General features: G+C 37.3%; 1 protein-coding gene across 13 annotated transcripts in view; it reads left to right on the top strand.

Moving 5' to 3' along the window:
- Nucleotides 1-21,210, top strand: part of DGKB (diacylglycerol kinase beta) — a 723,408-nt gene that overhangs the window by 169,579 nt on the left and 532,619 nt on the right. For 12 of the 13 annotated variants that reach the window (XM_032286738.1, XM_032286728.1, XM_032286731.1 and 9 more), the window contains 2 exons: nt 5,196-5,349; nt 20,894-21,034. In XM_032286738.1, coding sequence (XP_032142629.1) covers nt 5,196-5,349; nt 20,894-21,034 — 295 coding nt within the window. Of the gene's footprint in view, nt 1-5,195; nt 5,350-20,877; nt 21,035-21,210 lie in introns of those variants that run through there. The other variant, XM_032286737.1, reaches the window with a different exon arrangement.

A 21,210-nucleotide genomic window follows, 5' to 3' on the forward strand; every position in this document is an offset into this window, starting at 1 on the left:
GTTATTGGGCAACTTACCGGGCTGACTTGATGAGTGGGCTTATGGTGTCCTAGGTCCTTATTTCATCCTAAGGTACTCCTCTTTGTGACAGAACCATATAGAAAGACATGCAAAGCACACCAGATTGGCTATGGCTTGAGACCAACCTCATAAATCCTTTCTTCTTAATCAAAGCTTTACAGAGAATATAAACTGTGATCCGTATCATTCCTTTTACTGGTTTGCACAGGGAGAGGGATGCCAAAAGTCTGACTGTTAAAAAATATTTCACCCCTTTGCTGGCATGTCAGGCTTCTGGGTTCCCCTCCCCTGAGCTCAATTATAAGCCAACCAGTTTAAGGGTTGGGAAATTAACTTTTTAGTCTGAAGGATGCATCTGACAGGAGTGTCCTGTAGTATGCAGACACAATTACCCGTCTGTGAAGAGAGGACCAAGGGGAAAAAGAAGGCATTTTTTTCAAAGGAGCACTAGGACTCAGGATGCAGCAGTAAGGGGCCAGACTGAAGACAAATGGCTACTCATCTAGAAGGAGGGGAGCAAGGCATCCCTGGTTCCTTTCTCTTCCTAGCGAATGCCTGCAGCATGAGAAAGAGAAGGAAAAAGCTTCCTCTTTCCTTCTTTCATCCTATATCCCTGAGTCCTGGTGACCACGACAGGGTGCCACCAGTGGGTGTCAATGTGGCTTTCACTCATGTTAACAGGAGGGCCTAGGGTGTGGAATTACCTACAGTTCCCCACACACTGCCTTTCCCCTGCTATAAGTAGCCTTTGAGTTCCCTAAACCTCGTGTATGCCATGGATACCTGCATGACCTCAATCCATGAAACGGGGGTTTGGCTTAACTCCAGGAATTAGTTATGCTCATCTGTGGTGTGTGCCTTTTAACTACCATTGTTGTCTGCCTTGGATCCCTGAGATCCAGTTTTCTTTCCTAGGGCTTCAACCCAAAGCTTAGAGTTGAATTTGGGACAAAAGAATTACCTCCCTATCATAAGTCAAACGCTCAGGTGAAGCTCTAAAATCGGATCCTCTCAAACAAGGGAGGTAAAACGGTGTCTCGTGAATTGGAGTCCTGGCCTAATAAAACACCTTTCAAGAAAAATCCTCTGGCATTGGGAAGCCCCCTGTACTCACAGGGGTGTGTTATTAGGTTGTTGCAAAAGCTATTGTGGTCCCCTGCAATCTAAGTAATAGCAAAAACTACAGCTACCTTCACACCAATCCATTAACTCCTGATCTGGTGGAGAAAAGAAAAAAAACAAAATAACACCAAAAATCCAGTTTAAGCATAGGGCAGTGAAATGCCTGGGGAAGAAACCTCTTGTTTTTATACAAATGGATGTCTCCAACAGGGAGAGAGACTTTTCATTGCTGTCCGCCGAGCTAGACCTCTTGGCCAGGGGAGGGGACGTATATGGATGTATGGATGTGTGTCAGGGAACACTGGCCAGCTGGCTGCACACAAGATTGCCCTGGGGCCCGGGCAGCACCTGTGGCTCAGTCCCACCCTGCATGGCTGTTGGAGGCTGGAATGTACATGCGGCAGTCACAACCATGTACCCCAGCAGGGAGTGAACAGGGGGTGGAGGCAGGGGAGCCACTGCTTGCCTGTTTTCCGTATGTGATAGCTGTTGGGGTTGGGATGGAACACCCCTGATATTGTAAAAGAAAAGATTGGTAACATTACAGTCCTGAAAAACAGAAGAAAAATGCCATAGCAAAGACTGGGTTAGGCTGTGGCCAACATTCCCAAACCCGAAAGCAACGGAGGGGGTGAAGTTTCCTCTGCCTTCAGAGAAAGCCTGAGGACTGGAAGGCCCAGAAATGAAAGAGATTTGGGGTTCACATTTTACTCACCCACCCTCATGTCCCCATATAGGCTACCAAATGATACAGGAATTTTTGCTCCTTAGTTCAGCTAAATCCGGGTACTTGTCACACAACCAGGAAAAATTAAGCATGCGGACACATTGAAGGGTGAAGAGGGTGGAATTTATTAAGAGAAAGGGAAGCTCTTGGCAAAGAGAGGAATACTGCATGCGGGTTTCCACCTCGCAAGTTGAATACCAGGCCACCATACATGAGCTCAAGAGGCCAGGATTCTCCCCCGCTTAAGGGTTGAATTTCTGGTGGCTCCACCCCATTTTTCCAGTGCACACCTGGGCCCTTGGTCAGAGCCACACCACATTGATTTACTTCCCTTACTGAGCACGTGTTAAGGACAGAATTTTTCACCATGGGCATGTTTAGACAGGCGTCCTGTGCGTAACAACCTGGGCAGATTGGAGGTTCTCTGCGAATCTTCCCTTATCTCACTAGATGTTTGTCTGTGTCCTGCCTCCATCATTAGATACTAAAGTTCATTTTTCCTTTTGGTTGGCTATTTTTCTAGCTTTCATCATTAAACTACAGGTGGCGATTTTGATGAGCTTCTATATGGGTTCTGAAAGGATGTGTAAAGAGCACACGCTTAGGATTTGGCAGATTTTTCCTTTAAAAGAGCAGATAAATTCCTTGCTCTGTATCAGTCAGGTGGTGAGTGGAGGTATTGGGATTTAAAACACAATTGTTTTATTCTGAACTCTTTGTTTTTGTTTGTTTCTTATGTTACCATGTTAAAATCTTGGCTTGAAAGAGCTGTTTTAAGGTATAATTATGTTCCAAAAGCAGATCCAGAGAAAAGCTTTCAGCAATTTCTAGTCCTTTGCGTCTTCTAGAAGTTCACATTTTATTACCGGCTTTTAAAACAGCAACAAGGACAACAAGGAACCATGCAGGGCTTGTTAAATTCATATGAAATCATGTGAAATAATGTGGCTTTGAGGCTTCTTCTTAAAATATTATTTGGAATTATGAATTTTTAAAATGGAGATTCTTTACACAGAAATTTATTTAATTACATACAGTGATTACTATGTGCCAGATGTCATTCTGATGCTTTAAAAATAGTAAATAATGTGTTTCTCCTAACAAATCAAGAAGTAGGTACTATTATTCTCATTTTATAGATGAAGAAGTTGAGGCATGGAGAGCTTAAATTGTTCACAGCCACACAGCTTGTGTTGGATTCAAGAGTTGATCCAGGTAGTCTGACTTCAAAGATCATGCTGCTTATCATCTGTTATATTGCTAAACAAAATACTGACTATGGAAGACCTAGGAACAGAAGGACGTTACCATAAGTAACTTTGCTTCTAACCACAATGCTTGTGAATGTTTTCATCCCACTGATTTCCTGCAACTTTGCAGTAACGTCAACTCCTGGTTCCTCACGGGCCTTCATAAAAGTGGAAGATTAGCTATCAATGTTGGTCACTGACCCAAATGAATGTGGAATACTTGACTTTACTAGGTTGTCGCTAAGGAGCATTCTTAGTAAGAATAGGTGCTCCTGTTTCAAGAAACTTTATTTGGATCCGGTGTCTGACTGTTGGCCTAATCACCATGTTTTGAAATGTTGGCTGCATTCCTTGTAGTGAATTGCTTTTTTGGAAGTAATTCTCCTACATAAGGCTATTCTTAACACTTTTTATATTATTCAGAGTTTTTAGTTATGTAGTTCACACTACTAGTAGAATTGACAATATTCTGTGGTGATGGTGGTAATTTATTTAATATGGAAGAAAATGAAGTCTTTTTACTGCCACCAAAATAAATATCTGAAGTGTTCTTGAATGAATCAATAAGCAAAATGAAACTAAATTAAAAAATTAGATTAAGGTACAGGCAGAGTCTTGGAACTATTAATAAATAAAGTTTTGGTTTCATTGTTTTATTACCTGAGATTACATTAAGTAAAAAAAGCAAACATCATACGTAAACTTAATTGGCACATGATCAAATCTGTAAAACATTACTGTCTCTAATGATATTCCTGAATATTGTATTTAATTTTAGGTTTGTCACAAATAATACGATAATAAATGTGGTCATGCTCCATATATTTCCCCCAGTATTATTACATAGTAAGAACAAACATTCTATTCCAAAATTAATTTTATTCTTACCTGCCAGGGATTTGAAAATAAAAAACCAAGAGCATCAGCCACCCAAATTTCCTCCTTGCCCTATGTTTAATTGCATCTCAGCACATTAAACTGGGTTAAAAAATAGTGTCCTTCGAGAGCTCCTTATAAGGCCCATCCCTTGCACTCTCTTGGTCTGACATATGTGGCTTTATTCCAGCCTCCTCTCTGGAGGTCTTCTAGTCCTTTCAAATGTGCTTCTGGATAGAACCCAAGACCACTCCACTGGCCTTCTTCTCCATGTGGTCTATATCTGTTTCCCAGAAAATTCTCATGCACCATTGTTCTTGCAGTCACAAGGAGTTTTGGCCAACTTAAAATAGTACCATTTTCTGGCCTTTGTCCCCAAAGTACCCATATGCTTGTCCTCAGTTTCCCTGGCAGGAGTCAGTTTCTGGCCTACTGTCTTCATCTGCAAGGAGAAACCAAGCTCTTCACTGTGGCTCCTGTGAAACGCTCTAATTAAGTGTAAGGCTGGAAGTTGTCTTCCATTACAATTTCCCCTAATGGGTATGGAGATCGTCAACACCACCACAATTCTCTCCAAATAATTATTTATATGCTCCTACAATGAGTATCAGAGTAAGATCTTAAAGTATGTTTCTTTGGAAAGCATGCATATGAAGTTTTAGAAGGCTGTATCAATTGAGCTTGGCATTTGGTTGAAATGTTAAGGTTAATCTCTTTTTACATTGTCAAAAGCAATAATCACCATTAGTGACAAGCAAAAAAGATGGAAAATTCCTTTCTCTCTGAGTGCCTGCTGTATGTATGTGTATGACTCTGTATGGGCTTGTTCACATTGATAGCCTGATTTAATCACTGCAACAAATATGTGGGGTGGGATTATTATTCCCAACTTAGAGAGGAGGAAACAAAGTTTCAAAGAGTAAAATTTTCCAGGCATTACAGATGCTGTGGAAATAGAAATATCTAACTAGAAAGTTCTTTCTCTTCCTGCTATGTCATCACAGGTAAGAGGTACATATCCCATTGCCAATGTTAGCCCAGGATGGCCCATCGTATTTCTCAAATAGGCACCTTCCTTTTGCTAAACTTGGATATAAAAATTGTTTGAGGTCATTTCTTCTTTTAACAATTTTGAACACAGCACAAAATTTTATCGTTTGGTTGGATCCTAAAATATATGTTTAAATTTTTTTTTCCAGACAATAGATTTTGAAGGTTTCAAACTATTCATGAAGACATTCCTGGAAGCTGAGCTTCCTGATGATTTCACTGCACACCTTTTCATGTCATTTAGCAACAAGTTTCCTCATTCTAGTCCAATGGTAAAAAGTAAGCCTGCTCTTCTATCAGGCGGTAAGTATGCTTACTTTAAACATTTATATGTAGTAAAAATCTCAAAGGCTAAATAGTTTTCATAAAAGATAAATGATGATTTGCATAAAAATTGTTTTGTTGCAGGATTTAGACATTCATAATAAGATTGTGGAAATCATTTAAAAGGTTTCCAGTATAATTATAGCTAATTAGAAAAAAATATATCTTTATCACTTGCTTTAGATTTCTATGTTTAGGTAATAATTTGAAGAAATATTTTCATCAAATATAAAGACCTGCTCTTTTTAAATAACTAGATAAGTATAGATTGCTGAGTATTTGAAAATGTGGTCACAAAGCAGCTGTAAAAAACATATAATATTTAATATCTATTGTACTAATTTCCAATATACTTCACATGTTTAGATTTGCAAGCTCGGAAGAGAGATTTGGTTTTTTACATACCTTAAATTTGTGTCACCATAGAAATGGTGGTTCTCTCTTTATGGGTGGCTTTTTAGAGATACATAATTACGTTAATACCTGTTGTATTAATCTCCCTCCAGTCAGGAAAACAGCAGTTTCACTATATTAACCCAAAAGAATGTAAAACAGGAAATTGGTTAAACTGTATTGGATGATTGAAAAGGCAAAAAGAGAACACAGGTGATGTAGATAGACCCCAGGAAACCTGCGCTGCCCCTAGATGGCAGTAATCAAAACCCAGAAGCCCTGAGGAAGGATTTCTTGAAGCAGGGATGCAGTTCTGAGGTGAGGGGGTTGCCGGGTGGACGTCGCCCTCGGGCTTCAGTGGAAATGATACTTCCTGGCCGCCTTGGTAGCTCAGGAATTCAAGACGGGTCTATAGCACAGGAACTCAGACCTCTGAGGAGGGTGCATCACCATGGCCTGTCCCAAACTGCTTAGCGGAGAGCTCATTGTGCCTTTGTCAGCCGGCAGACTAGATCCTACACTGGACAACGTGCTACTGGCCTGAAACGCTGCAGAGATTCAACAGGAGAAACAGGTTATTTGGTGGAACCGGACTCTTCCTGCTGCCCCCGCTCCCCTGCGCACCACTCTGCTGCCCCCATCCCCGTGCCCTCTTGTCTCTCTCTAGTGCCCTGTATGGATGGAACAGGAATCCCCTGGCAATGAAGAAATGCCCACCGCAGCGTTTCTCATTAACTGATCACAGGACGCTTTGAACTCTTAAAAAAAATTGAAGACCTGAAGAAACTTATTTTTATGTGGGTAATTTCTATTGATTCCCAAATAGATATCACCATATTGATACAGATATCACCATAATGATATAGCTCTCACCATATTTAATATTTATATTTCACATTTAATATGGTGATATCTCTTGATTACCCAATAGATATCACCGTATTAAAGGTGAAACATTCCAAAAATAACCCACTACCTATTAACAAAAAGTAACTAATTCTTATGAAAAGTAACTATTTTCAAAAATGAAAAAAAAATTGAAGGGTAGCATTGTTTTGCGTCATTGCAAATCTCTTTAGTGCCTGACTTCATGGAAGACAGCTAGGTAATTATATCTGCTGCTGTTTCTGTTGCTGTATCATATGTCATATAGCCTCTTGAAAACATCACTGTACACGGTAAAGAGAATGAGAGTAAGAAAAGCAACTGATAATATGATTATGGAAATTATTTTGACCTTAAAAATCTCCTACAAGGACTTCAGGGATCCCAGAAAAGCCATAGGTCTAGAGAGACCCAGCTGTAGCATCACAAAGTAGAATATAGAAGTGTTGGTTAATAGGCCCGGATCGGTGGCTCACATCTGTAATCCCAGCACTTCGGGAGGCCACGGTGGGCAAAGCATGAGGTCACGAGGTCAGGAGTCTTACAGTAGCCTGGCCAACATGTTGAAACCCCGTCTCTACTAAAAATACCAAAAAAAGTTAGCTGGACGTGGTGGCAGGTGCCTGTAGTCCTAGCGGCTCAGGAGGCTGAGAAAGGAGAATCTCTTGAACCCAGGAGACAGAGGTTGCAGTGAGCCATGATCACGCCACTGCACTCTAGCCTGGGCGCAGAGTAAACTCCATAAACTCCACACACACACTTTGTGCGTGCGTGCACACACACACACACACACACACAGAGGAAGTATTGGTAAAGAGATAAATTCAATAGCAGACATTCTGATAAATAAAAATGCAAGAACATGTAATTAAGAAATAGGTGGTTAAGCCTTAAACAAAACTTACACAATATGAAGAAGAGTTAAAAGTATTTAGCCTTCCCCACTTCCTTTTTTTTTTTTTGGAGACAGAATCTCACTCCGTTGCCCAGGCTGGAGTGCAGTGGCTTAATCTTGGCTCACTGCAATCTCCACTTACTGGGTTCAGGGGATCCTTCTGCCGCAGCCTCCCGAGTAGTTAGAACTACAGGTGCGTGCCAACATGCCTGGCCAATTTTTGTATTATTAGTAGAGACAGGGTTTTGCAGTGTTGACCAGGCTGGTCTCAAACTCCTGGCCTTAAGTGATCTACCTTCCTTGGCCTCCCAAAGTGCTGAGATTACAGGCATGAGCCATGGTGCCTGACCTTCCCTTCTATTAATAATATAACATATCTTTCCTAAAGTAATCACGTGTTGGTAGAAGCTTTTTTAAAACAAGTGTACATATTTCACAAGTTCACGTATTCCACATATTCCTTCAAGGTGTCTGATGACTAATATGTTTGTCATCGTTTTTCTCTTCTTATAAAATATTTTTAGTTTTTGAAATAATTATCTTTCAATCATGAGTTGAGAGGCCTCACCACAGTTGCTGTTTTTCTCAGGATGAGTTTCAGTGGATTTGTTCTTAATGAGTAGTATTCCAGTTTAATAGTGTTTTGAGCTGAACATTTAAAAATTATTCAATTCCTTACTTTAATCTAGAAATTAAAAATTTCCTGTTCTCTGCTGCATGCTATAAATGTATCACACATACCTTAAATTGAATTAAATAAGAAAGTTGTCCCGCATTTAATTCTACATCATGTGATGCTGTTCTTGAATTTTGAGAAAGAAGAGAAAATATTTCTGCATGATGTTGTCTGTAAATAACTGTATCACACACAGAAGAAAGAGAACAATTTTGATAATTAAGATGTTTTTGCAGGAAATTCAAACCTAAAACTTCCATTTCTTCTCATAGCATATATTAAGTACTGAATATAAGATGCCGGACTTACTAGGGGTAAAAATTAAATCATGTTTCAAAATGTAAAAAAAATAAGGAAAAACAGATTGTACTTGATTTGGGACAATTATACATTCTACACAGACATAAAAGGATTATGGGCTGTGTAACTCTCATGCAGCAATTATAAATTAAACTCTGATTCCTTTTCAAAGCTTGGCCTCCACTTATTAAAACTAAGGACGTTGTGTCCTCTCCAGGATTATTTCTAACCCTGTATTTTTTTCAGACCCACCATAGACAGTTTTTTCCTGACGAATAGGAAACGATAGAAAACAATAAAATTTTCAAGACTGAGGTAAATTGGACTCAGAAACTGACAAAAGAAATGTCTTTCAATTCATAGAATCTTGCTTTGCAGTAATCTGTTATTTAATGTATAACAAGATGTTTTTGTAGCTGAAAAGTAACAGACTTTTGCCGGGCACAGTGGCTCATGCCTGTAATCCCAGCACTCTGGGAGGCTGAGGTGGGTGGACCACCTGAGGTCAGGAGTTCAAGACCAGCCTGGCCAACATGGTGAAATCTGTCTCTACGAAAAATGCAAAAATTAGCTGGGCGTGGTGGTGCACACCTGTAATCCCAGCTGCTTGGGAGGCTGAGGGAGGAGAATTGCTCTAACCTTGGAGGCAGAGGTTGCAGTGAGCCAAGATCATGCCACTGCACTCCAGCTTGGGGGACAGAGTGAGACTCTGTCTAAAAATAATAAATAAATAAAAACAAAATGAAATGATATTAAAAAAAAGCCAGACTCTTGAACAGATAGGGGCTATGCTCTGCTTTGTTTATCCTCTTCGAGTTCACCATATTTCATTTCCACAATACCAGCAGGAATAGAGTAGCTATTCTTTTACTCCAGTTAGCAACTGAAAAATAAGGGCTTTTCCATAAAAAAACAAAGCTGAGAGGAAAAAAAAAAGTTATGCTCACTAATGAATGATAATTATAGGATATCTGGTCAAAGTAAAACATTTAGTTCTATACAATACAAATTTAAAAATAATTCTAAACAGGTATAAAGGTTGTATGTGTGTATACATGTTCATATGTATACCTGGGTTTTGCTGATTGTAATGTGTAATGATCTGTTTGGCATTTCACAAAGTGGATGACGAATTTTTATAAAATAACTTGTAATATAATTGCTTCTTATCACTGATTTTAAAATAAGGTCACTTCTTCTACTGTTGCCCTATTTGACTTTTTATTTTTGGAGATATCCCTAATGCATTATGTCTTCAGCTTTTTCATAACACTTTTGCATCATTTTAAATGTCAGGTCTCTAATATCTCATCTCTGCCCGTTCAATGACTAATTTCTGATCTTGCTTTCATCCTTAGCATCTGCCACTTGAATCACCCTCTTTATACACTTTTCAGTTCTGTTGGAATCTTTATTCTGCTGCAACATGATTGCAGAAAGATGGCTGAGGCTCACAATCTCAACCACGAATCAAAATTGTGATCTCCTATGTCAGTCCCTACAACTTGAACACTCAACATAACCTGAGTGAAATTTCATAAATATCCAGATTTCTGCCACCACAAATTCTTACTACCCAATGTTTATATAACCTTAAGACCTCTTCAGTTTTTAATTTTAAAAAATTGTAAAAATTATTATTGGCACTGTATCCTAGATCAATTATGTTAACTTTTTAAACTTTCTTAAGTTTATTTAAATACATCGCCTCATTTCAACACATGAATTTTTTTGCATCATGTAAAAATTGACACCGTCAGAAATAATGTACCTTAATAACTCTCCACACAGCCCACAAATAATATTTGTTTACTATATTTAAGATGGAAATCTTTGGATGTCCAGATCTTTCAGTTAGATATCAAACTAACTGTGTTTGAAAGTTCATTCATTAGATTCTACCCAAACCTACTGCTATTCCTACCTTCTATTTTGGTGACTGGCAATGAAGAATCTGTCCATTTCCCAATCCTAAATTACTGGACTCTCCTACTCTCCACTATGTCACTTTCCATATTTAGTTAATCACAAAATACTCTCTAGTACTCAGTTTAACTTCTTCTTCCCAAACGTTCTGCCAATGTCATAGTTTAATTCATCATTACATCATAAACTCTCAATTAACAGGCTCTCAGAGCAGGCCCTGACTTCCCCTCTCCAAAATGTTCTTTCAAACAGAAGCCTGATTATATTACTCCTTGGTTTCTGAATTTCAGGCCTTCACTGTAAACTTTCATAGCATTTCTTAATTAAACTTGTCTTTCAAGCAAACTTAAATCCTCACTGTGTAAAGCTAACTAAAGTAGAGTTGCTTTGGTGACGGGCCTGTGTGCGGGAGATAGATGAGTACATGGAGTCGTAGTCGCCCCCATCTTTTGAGACATTCATTCGCACCTGAAGTTACCTTAATGAGACTCAAGAATCCAGAGTCACGGTGATGAAAGTGATTAAATCTGAGTTCCGCAGCCATAAAGCACAATGCCACGTAGGCTATAGCATCTGCCTATACCCCTATTTTTTCCATCTTCCTGCCCTAGACACCCTATATCCAACTATTTGCCGTGACTTAAACCTGCTCTTCTCATTCAGGATTGAGTTTTCTTATATAATGTTTTCTTTGCCCTTATAGCATCAAAAGCCAACTCTTCCTTAAAGCCTCAACTAGAGTGTCACTCTAAATAGCACACAATGTGGTCCATACTAGGAATTCCATGATCAGTAAGATAGCACACCTGGAGTGTGCAACAGGAAGCAACCCTGGCACTCTTGTAAAGAACACTTAACCATTTGTCTCTTGTAGCATCCCTGTCCCTTCTCCATCCCCACCCATGTCCACTCCAACCATTTAGTATCCATTAACTGAATTAATGGCCTAAAGCAAAGTGATCTTTCTTTTCATATAGGATAGCAATCAACAGCAATTATTAGTAACTGTTAGTGTCTTGAAGAATATAGTAATTTTACAAGGATGTAATATAGTATATAAATTCATTTAAACACTCATACAGTGTGTTTCTGTTGGACTCTACAATGTCCAATTGTTGCATCTGTAATAGAAAATGGCTGGTACATGTTGCAGGTCAGTGTAGCAGCTTTTGTTGTTGTTTCTTACAAACCGTTTTATAAGAAAGATTTTCCTAGCATTCTGTAGATAATAATAGGCACTCAATTGCTAGGTTTGCCATTTAGTAATTTATTTTATACCTTCATTAATTCATGCATCCCGTCATCCATTTATTTAAATTTACGATACACTAGGGGTTGTACAGAAAAGCTGAGGATCCTTTAAAGTCAAGCAGAAAGATGGATAATTATGTGATCGATTATTTATTATTTTATAATAAAAGAATTATTGTGACCCACTTTTAAACTGACTATGTGGAGAGAACAGTGAGGAGCCCAGATAAAACTAGAGGAGAAGAGGAGGGAAACCGTTGCAGGAGTCATCCAGGATAAATTGGAGTTATCCGGGTAAAGTTGCGGGAGTGGAGTAGGTATAGGTGGGAATGGATGAGAAAGGAGTTCCAAGAAAAGAAATCAACGTACACGTTTTTATACATTTCAGTATTTTTTAAATGTCCCATCAAAGGGCAGTGTATGAACTGTAAGACATTCAGTATTCATTGATTCAAAATTCATCACTTACAATTTGGTATTTACTATTCAAGTTGTTAGGGATACGTCAGAGAGCAAAATGGAACCCGTTTCCCATAGGCATTTACATTCTAATGGGGAAAGTCAGACAAACAGAAAAGTGAATATGTGTACCATATCAGATGGATGGTAACAAGTGCTATTGACAAAATTGTATACAAAAGAGGCTGGTAAGTGCAGTTTGAGGCTGAAAATGACTGGAAGTCTGGGCTTCTCAAGATTCACTTACACTTGGGTAAGAGTCCAAAAAGGTCATTTATGTTAGTCCCAGAGCAGATGATGCTCATGTCCTTGTAAGTATGGGGCATGGCCTGGAGTGGGATGAGGGAAGAGGGCCTGGCAAAGTCAGAGCCCCGAGGACCTTAGGAGACAGGGGGAAGATAGACTTGTTAGGAGCACTGAGAGGTCAGGGTCTGTGCCTGCACTCCAGTTGTGCTGCTGCAGAAGAGGCGAGAGAGGTAGCCAAGGCCACGTGGGAAGAGTTTTGCCTGTCATGCTAAGTTATGAATTTTATCCAGAAGAAGTTGGAAAGCCATTATGAGATTTTAAGCCAGAAAATAATCACACTGCCAGTGATGTGGAAGCTATCATGAGGGAGAATGAGACTGAAGGTACGAAAGGGTCCAGAAGATATTTCAGATTGAGAGCGGTAACAGCTATCTCTGAAAAAAAGAATTAGGTGACGTATTGGTCCCCAACTCTCTCATTGCTTTCTTAATGAGGAAATGGTTAATTTGCACTGTTAAACTACACATAGCAATAAGTTATAAAATCAATAGGAGGATTATGTCATTTTATGTTTTCTGTGCATTTGAGTCATACCCCAAGTACTTATTGTAGGTAGAAAAGGAAAAAGAATTCTTTTATGTCTATAAGGAAGTTAATTAAGAACAGAAAATTGTACAATAAAAATGAGATACTTGGTCCTTGGGAGAAACGTTCTTTTGCCAAATGGCCTTACTGAATGTTCTTGCTGAAAGGCATACATTATTAATTGTGCTGAGAATAAGATATTTCTCTTATTAGGACTGTCTTAAGGATATTAAATATATATGTGTGTATGTGTATTTTTTATTACTGTCCAGTACCTTAACAGGTCTTTTGTAACTAATAAGTTATTTTAGTTTTCACAGTGCAAACAAAGACAGACAGTGTCCCAAAACACAAACTGAACAGACTGCATAGCTTGTGTGACTATGAGACGGGAATTCCTGACACATAGTATTTAAAATATATTGGTATATTTATTAATGTTGATATACTTATTACTGTTGAGGTAATAAACTTACTGACATAGAAATGCTCCAAAAATGAAGATGAAATAAATTCTGTCTACTGACAAATTCAGATTTATTTATATCAACCTTTACATTTCATATAACTCTGTAGTATCAAATTCATACTTCTAATTGTTATCATTAGAAGTAATGGTCCACAAATTATTTTACTTCAAAAAATATTTTATCCCACCAACCTCTTCCTGGCGATAATTCTGTGTTCCTGTTTATAATACAATTACTTCCAGTAAGGGAAGATTTCCCTTCAAGACTCTCCTTTAATCATTAAATGGTTTTAAGTATAAAAACCTTGATTAATCAGGTTTCTTTTTCTTCCATGTGAATATTCCAAGCAAAATTTGGTCCTCAAATTTTCCACTTTTACTTTATTATTAGATTTATTCACCCAACATACAGGAGTTTCTGTATTTTCAGTTTCATCTTATGATTGTATACTAAGTGATAGTGTGGTGTTAAGATGTTTGTACTTTCATGTTGAAAAATATAGTTTGTGGTATTCTAGTAAAAGGAAATAAGAGATTTAATACTCTGCAGAGAACCAAATCAATCATAACATTATTTCACTCATAAAAACACCCAGTCATAGCTAGAAAATATGCAATGGTGTTGAACGCTTGCTTTGATCCCCTGGCATGCAAGCTCTGTGGAAATGGGACTTTCCTGCCTTGGTCGATGCTTCCAAGTATCGACCTGGAATCTGGTTTTACATGACTAATCTTAAGGTTCCTGAATATTTATTGTGTTTATGATAATAAAAGGCATGCTAGTTGTATATATATCAAAAACACAGATAAGCAATAACAGAAATCATACATAAAGATTTGGCAAATAGACATGCATGTTTACACATGCAAGGACACATGTAAATACATGTTCACAAATGCATTATGATGGATAACCCAAGACATGGGCCAAGTAGCAAATGAAAATTTAGAGTTCTCAGCTATGGCTATGATTTCTAATTTCTTTTCAAATGTTTGTGGTTAAATGTATCCACTCTTAAGAGTCTTGAAAACTAGACCCTTAAAACGAAGGTCTTTTATTGAGAGGCAGGAGACAGTTTCCTTTGATTTATTTTTCTCTGTCCAGACTCAGAATCGTGCTCAGAGTATAAAACTCCAGTTCATACCAGGCGCGGTGGCTCATGCCTGTACTCCCACCACTTGGGGAGGCCAAGGCACCCAGATCACTTAAGGTTAGGAGTTTGAGACCAGCCTGAACAACACGGTGAACCTCCATCTCTACCAAAAAATACAAAAATTAGCTGGATGTAGTGGCACACACCTGTAATCCCAGCTTCTTGGAGGCTGAGGTGGGAGAATCTCTTGAACCCCAGAGGTGGGGGTTATAGGGATCATGTGACTGCACTCCAGCCTGGACATCACAGAGTAAGAACCTGCCCCCCAAAACATCAACATATTCTTATTTTTGAAGATATTATACATTCTGAACAATATCTGTACAGTGAAATTTAAGGAGATTATTGGAATTTCTTTTCAATGTAGTAAATATGGACAATTTGGCATCATGTATTCTTTTAATATGTGGTGGTTTAATTCTTTGTGTCCCATATTTAGATATATTCAAGTTACTGAGAGTAATTTAAATAACTTTCAATGATCCACTGGCATGTAGTATATGGCCTACACAACCTGATATGCTAGCCACTCATTATCCATTGCTATTTAGATTTAAATTACTTAATAATTGTGGTCAATAGCCATATATAGTTAATTTTATTATATTGAACAGTGCGGAAACTTGTGGGTTTTTTTTTTTTTTTTTTTTTTCTCCCCAAGAGACAGAATCTTTCTCTGCTGCCCAGGCTGCAGTGGTGTGATCATAGCTTACTGCAACTTTGAATTCCTGGCTGAAATGACACTCTTGCTCAGCCCCCCAAGTACCTGGGACTACAAGTGCATGCCACCACACCTGACTAATTTTTAAATTTTTTGTAGAGATGAAGTTTCCCTGTTTTGCCTAGGTTGGGCTTGAACTCCTGGCCTCAAATTATCCTTTTGTGTCAGCCTCCCAAAACACTAGGATTACAGGTGTGAGCCACTGCATTCAGCCTTCAGAAAATTTTATTGGATAGTACTGGTGTAGAGAGATCTCTATATGACTGCTATATGACCACGAGCCTTTTACTTACTGACTTTCCACCTTCTCGTTTTTAAAATGGAATTGTGCAGTCAAATAAGACCACTATACAAAAGTGTTGTTTTGCACACAGCCAGAGATGTTATTAATATTGTTCCTTCACAGAGGTTACTCTGCTCTTAAAGCATTACTCCCAAAGACCTACACTTAACTCCTTCTCCCTCTAATTGCTTGTTTGGGGTTTTTGCCAATGTCCAAACAGATGAAAACCAGAGTATATTCATAGACAGGTTTGTCTGATCCCAGCTTCATATCAGGGACTGTATCTCACAATCTGTCTTCTCTTTATAAGGAATCACTGTCTCTATTACATTTCTTATTTGCTGAAAATGCCATCTACCTCATTTTGCTGCCGGTTTGGATAAGTGTAAAGAATAAAAGATAATTATTATATAAGTAAACTACAACAAGCATAGTTGAAAGATTAAGTGTAAAAATCATGAAGCGTATGATACTAATATCAACTATTTTTATTCTTGATTATGCTATTCATTATGCTCAATAATATGGATGCTGGAAATATAATTGCACTATGTGATAAATAAATCTGATATATTTCTGTAAAATGAACTAATATTTTAAAAGAAAAGGCTAAACTGCTAGAGTGTTTTACTGCCCTATACATTAAGAAATGTAATTCATGTTATTGCTTTTGACTATTTCATTAAAAAATAGAGATAATGTCACTGTTTTTATTATCTGCAATGCAAGTATTTGAAAATAAAACAAACTGGAGCAGAGGCACTAATTTAACAGGTACCCAAAGCTTATAATTATCTACTAATAATTGAACCCGAGGTTGGAATTAAAATTATCTATTAAACACACCTTTTGAAATTATTGTTTCAAGAAGTGAACTGTCTAGATTGGACTATAATGAAAATCAGGTGCTTAGAAATACGATAATGGTAGGCAATGTTCCATTTGACTAATGCTAACAACTTTTTGTAACTAAAGCTTTGAAGAAAAGAATATGTTTATATGTATATATGTGTATATATAATGAAATTATTTTACCAGGGAAAAAAATGCGAAGTACGAGATAATTATTCCTAATAAGACTAATACACTCTAATTACAATGCTTATTTTTCACTTTATTTTGTACTTTGTTATATATTGTAATATATACATATATAGATAGATAGATAGATAGATAGATGTGTGTATGTAGATTATATGCGCACACATTTGCTTCACTTCTGTGATGAAATGTTTAATGTAGCATAACCTTGGGCAAGTAGAAGAATCTGCAGGTTATACCACTTTAAGGGTCAGTTGCAATATTTAGCTCTGAAGCTTTGAAGCAATATTTAGTTCTGACCGCTTGAGACCAAAAACAAACAAACCAACCCTTTTGTTTTGTCCAGCTTTATGTTTCATTTCAGTAATAAAGAGAGAATTTCACTGATGACTGGGTGGGTAAAATTGGCCTTTGTTAATGAAAAATAGAATTTTGAGCTTCCTCACCAGAGGCCATTGCTGCTGGAGAGGATCCCAGTTACTATTTCATGTTATCATTTTACCATCTCAGCTGTAGTCAAGAAGTCAGGATTGCAACTTCTTGGTGGCCTTACATGTTGTCTCCTAAGCTTCTGAATAACCATTATATTAGTGCAAACGGCTTAAAAGGAAAAAAGACTCTTCTTCAGGGTCGTGAACTGCAGTCGAGGAAGATAAGTAGTGAGCTCCAGCCAGATTTAGGGAAAGGGCAAAAAAGAAAATTTAAAGGGTACAGTAGGTATAAAAATAACCCCTGTGGAGTTAGACTGAGGACTAGGGGCTGCTTTCAGAAAAGTAAATGAAAACATAAAGAAACATAAAAGAAAGTGGGCTGATGTTGGGGAGGTGGTAGGAGCAGGCATAAACCTGTGAGCTTTTTCATTAATTAAGCACCTCAAAATTTAATAAAGTTGTTGAATGAATAAGCTGTAGTACATCCAGACAATGCAATGTCATTCAGTGATAAAAAGAAATGAGCCAACAGGCCGTAAGAAGACATGGAGGAAATGTAAATGCATTTTTATAAGAGAAAAAAGTCAGTCTGAGCCAGTATGTATGATTTCAACTCTGTGACACTATGGGAAAGGCTAAATTAGCAAGAAAATAAAAGGTTTTATGGTTGGTGGGAGAGCAGAGATAAACAGAGTAGAAATATTTTAGGACAGTGAAACTTCTCTGAAAGATACTATAATGGTGGACACATGCCATTATACACTTGTCCGAACTCATAGAATATACAGCAAAGAAAGAGAACCCTAATGTATATTATAGAGATTGGGTAGTAATGAGGTGTCAGTGTATTTTAACCAATCGTAACTAACGTACTGCTTTCGTGGGAAATGTTGGTAGTGAGGAAGAATATGCATGTGTGATGGGTAATAATTTTGTAAACAAAAGTAGAATTAATATGAAACATAGAGAGATATTTGAAGCAAGCAAGACTTTAGTAAAGCAAATATAGGAAAGATGCCAAGCAGTGTTCAAATCTCTCTACAGTCTCAATTTTGTGGTAAGCCTCAAACTTTTTTAAAAAGAATTAAGTCTTTAAAAAATTAAATCCTGTTCTACAATTTTCTTTTTGCCAAGTAATAATGATAAAAAGTCTGTAACATTTTATCTTCTTCTTCAGTGCACTCTATCATTGGAAGAGCATTCTTTTTTATCTCTCAAATTTGGCTGCTATTGTACTTGAAGAAGAGTTGATTAGTCCTTCAATATATAGATGGAATATATGCCCATATCTGTTTTATATAAGCTTTGAGCTATTTAAACGTAAAACTGTGACATAATTAAATATGAGATACAGCCTTAAATATTCAGTTAACCATATTTTATGTAATTAATACATGATACAGCTTTAAATGTTCAGTTAACAGTATAAAAATGGAAAATATTACTTATTTTTCCAATCAAAAATAATTTTAGTACAGTGGCATATTCCTTCCAAAAAGTGATGCTAAATACAAACTATTTGTGTATGCTCATGTTCAATCTATACGTTACATACAGAAAAGACAAAATTATACAGTCTTTACATTCTCAATTGTTTGTGTTCAGTGTGATGAAAGCTGATAATTAAACACTGTGTACCTTAGTTGTATGTAGAAACAAATGATCAGGCCATGTTCTAAATAAGTGAAGAGCTATACTATATTTGGACTTCTTTCAAATAAATGTCACAGCATGTTCTTTTCTTTTCGTTTTGTTCAGAATTTTTCTATAAAAGAGTTAAATCAAGTTGATTAAATCATTTCAGTGCCACAAGGGGAAACCTTGGAAAAGAGGATTAGCTCATCAGCAAGGATGAGTTAGGTCATGGATTATCCAAGCATAATTCAAGTGCTGTGTTCTCCAAGTCTGAAAGTTATGGTCATGTCAAGGGTCAGTGCCAAATTTTGTTTTATCATAAGTTGGAACTGCTTATTCCTGCAGCTGACTAAGCTTTAGTTGGCTAGTTTCAATTATTTTGGTCATTTTTTTTTTTTTAAGCTCAGGATTGTCTTTAATTCCCTGCCTTCTTTGGTTCATAAATAACTATTAGTTTGTTTTAGATATACATTAATACTTCGATTAAGAGGGAAATTCCATGTATGTCTCTGTTGATAATTTTATAAACAGGGGTAGAATTAATGTAAAACATGAAGCCACATTTGAAATAAGTAAGACTTCGTTTAAGAGAGAAAGAATGGAAAGATTCCAAGCAGTGTTTTTTCAAACTGTGATTTTTGAACCATTCGTGGCTAGTAAATTCAATTTAGATGTCTTTGAGAAAAACTTTAAGAATAGACTAGAATAGGAGTAGGTTAATATAGAAAAGGAAATATCTGGGCAAGTTTGAATTCCACTAGTGATTGTATGTGTGTATGCGTGTGTGTGCTGCATTAAGATGTAAATCATTTTTCTTACATGTTTATGATTGATCTTGAACAAAAATAGCTTGTCAGCTACCTGTGTAGAAACAACAAGATGGACTTGTCTTGCTGGCTGTGAAACTCTGAAAAATTAAAATCTGTAAGACTGTCCCTAGTCTGTAAAATGGGGATTATGCACTGTACCTCACAGGGTTCATGTAAGAATAATGTGAGATAATATGTGTTAAAGCTCCAACCATGATTCCAGCCACATATTAGGCACTCAGTAAATAGTTGCCTTTATTAGTGACATCACCCATGATAAAACTAACTTGAGACTTTTCACAGCACATTAATGCCTGGGTATCTTGAGATGGCGTTAAGAGATGATGGGTATTCACAGAAAGTTACAAATTGAGAAACTAGACTAGAGTGAGAGATATGCAGCCATGTGGATCTGTGCTAAGGACAGGCTTTTAGAACTGTATTTGGTTCAAATTATTCCCTACAGTAGCTCCTGGTTGATTTGGAATCTAGTAGCCGTTCAACCCATTAGATATTTCTCCCAAATACCTCTTCAACTACCATATGTACCTCAAGGGATAATTGGGGTTTACCTTCAGCCCTTGTTAGATACACACAATCTGAGTTCAGCGGCTTCTGGGTAGGACGGAACTAACAAGTTATTGTGAACGTATTTCAGTTAGATTAACACCAGGCAGGTAATAAGCAACCTATACCTTGACATAGAACAGACGTAGATAATGGGTTTCAGAAATAAAGTGAGAACCATTTCAAAACCAAACTACTCACATGTTTTTATCTCTCCAACATCCTTTGTATTTATCCAGAGTTTTGCTTATATTCTCTTTATTCTTACTCATGGGCAGACCCCTTGATGGTTAAAAAAAAGGATGTCTTCTTCATGGTACTGGCAAATATTTAAAACAAATACATGACTTTTTGAATGCATGATTACTTGTTATCAATAGGGAAATTATATTGTGAAAGACTCACATTTTTTCTTTATTTTGTGAAAGGTCCATTTTAAATATCAACTGATTTATAGCTGTCACTACCGATAGCAGAGAAAGGTGGTTAGGAAAGTGGGTCTTCACGCATTCAAATGTGTACCAACTCACCTAGGGCAATATTATTTTGACCCTAATACCCTCCAATGGGTGACAGAGGAGTGCCATGTGTGTGGATCCCAAAGAATTCTCCTTCATTTACAACAGCTGTGGCTACGTCTAGCTGCTATACTGATGTTCCAGAGAATTTGGTTATTCTATACCTAAAACAGATAATTTTCTCTGTAGCCTGTGTGTTATCTCTTTATTTCTTAATTTGTTTTCTGTTTGAGATCACTGTAAATAATTAACAAAATATAAAGACAATTTTTTTTCCAGGTCTGAGAATGAATAAAGGTGCCATCACCCCTCCCCGGACTTCTCCTGCAAATACATGTTCCCCAGAAGTAATCCACCTGAAGGACATTGTCTGTTACCTGTCTCTGCTTGAAAGAGGAAGACCTGAGGATAAACTTGAGTGTATGTGTTTTTTCATTTTGTTTACTTATCATGGTTGGGGGCAGGAGAAAGGACTGGAAATTGATTAACTTAAAATTGCGCTAGTACGGTTGTATAATTTTTGTCAAATAAAGCAACCCTGCTTAATAGTAAAAATTTCCTCCTACTGAGAATCAGACAATTTAAAGATAGTAAGA

The sequence above is a fragment of the Sapajus apella genome, unplaced genomic scaffold, assembly GCF_009761245.1.
Source record: "Sapajus apella isolate SASKATOON/1434 unplaced genomic scaffold, GSC_monkey_1.0 scaffold19, whole genome shotgun sequence".
Taxonomy (NCBI): domain Eukaryota; kingdom Metazoa; phylum Chordata; class Mammalia; order Primates; family Cebidae; genus Sapajus; species Sapajus apella.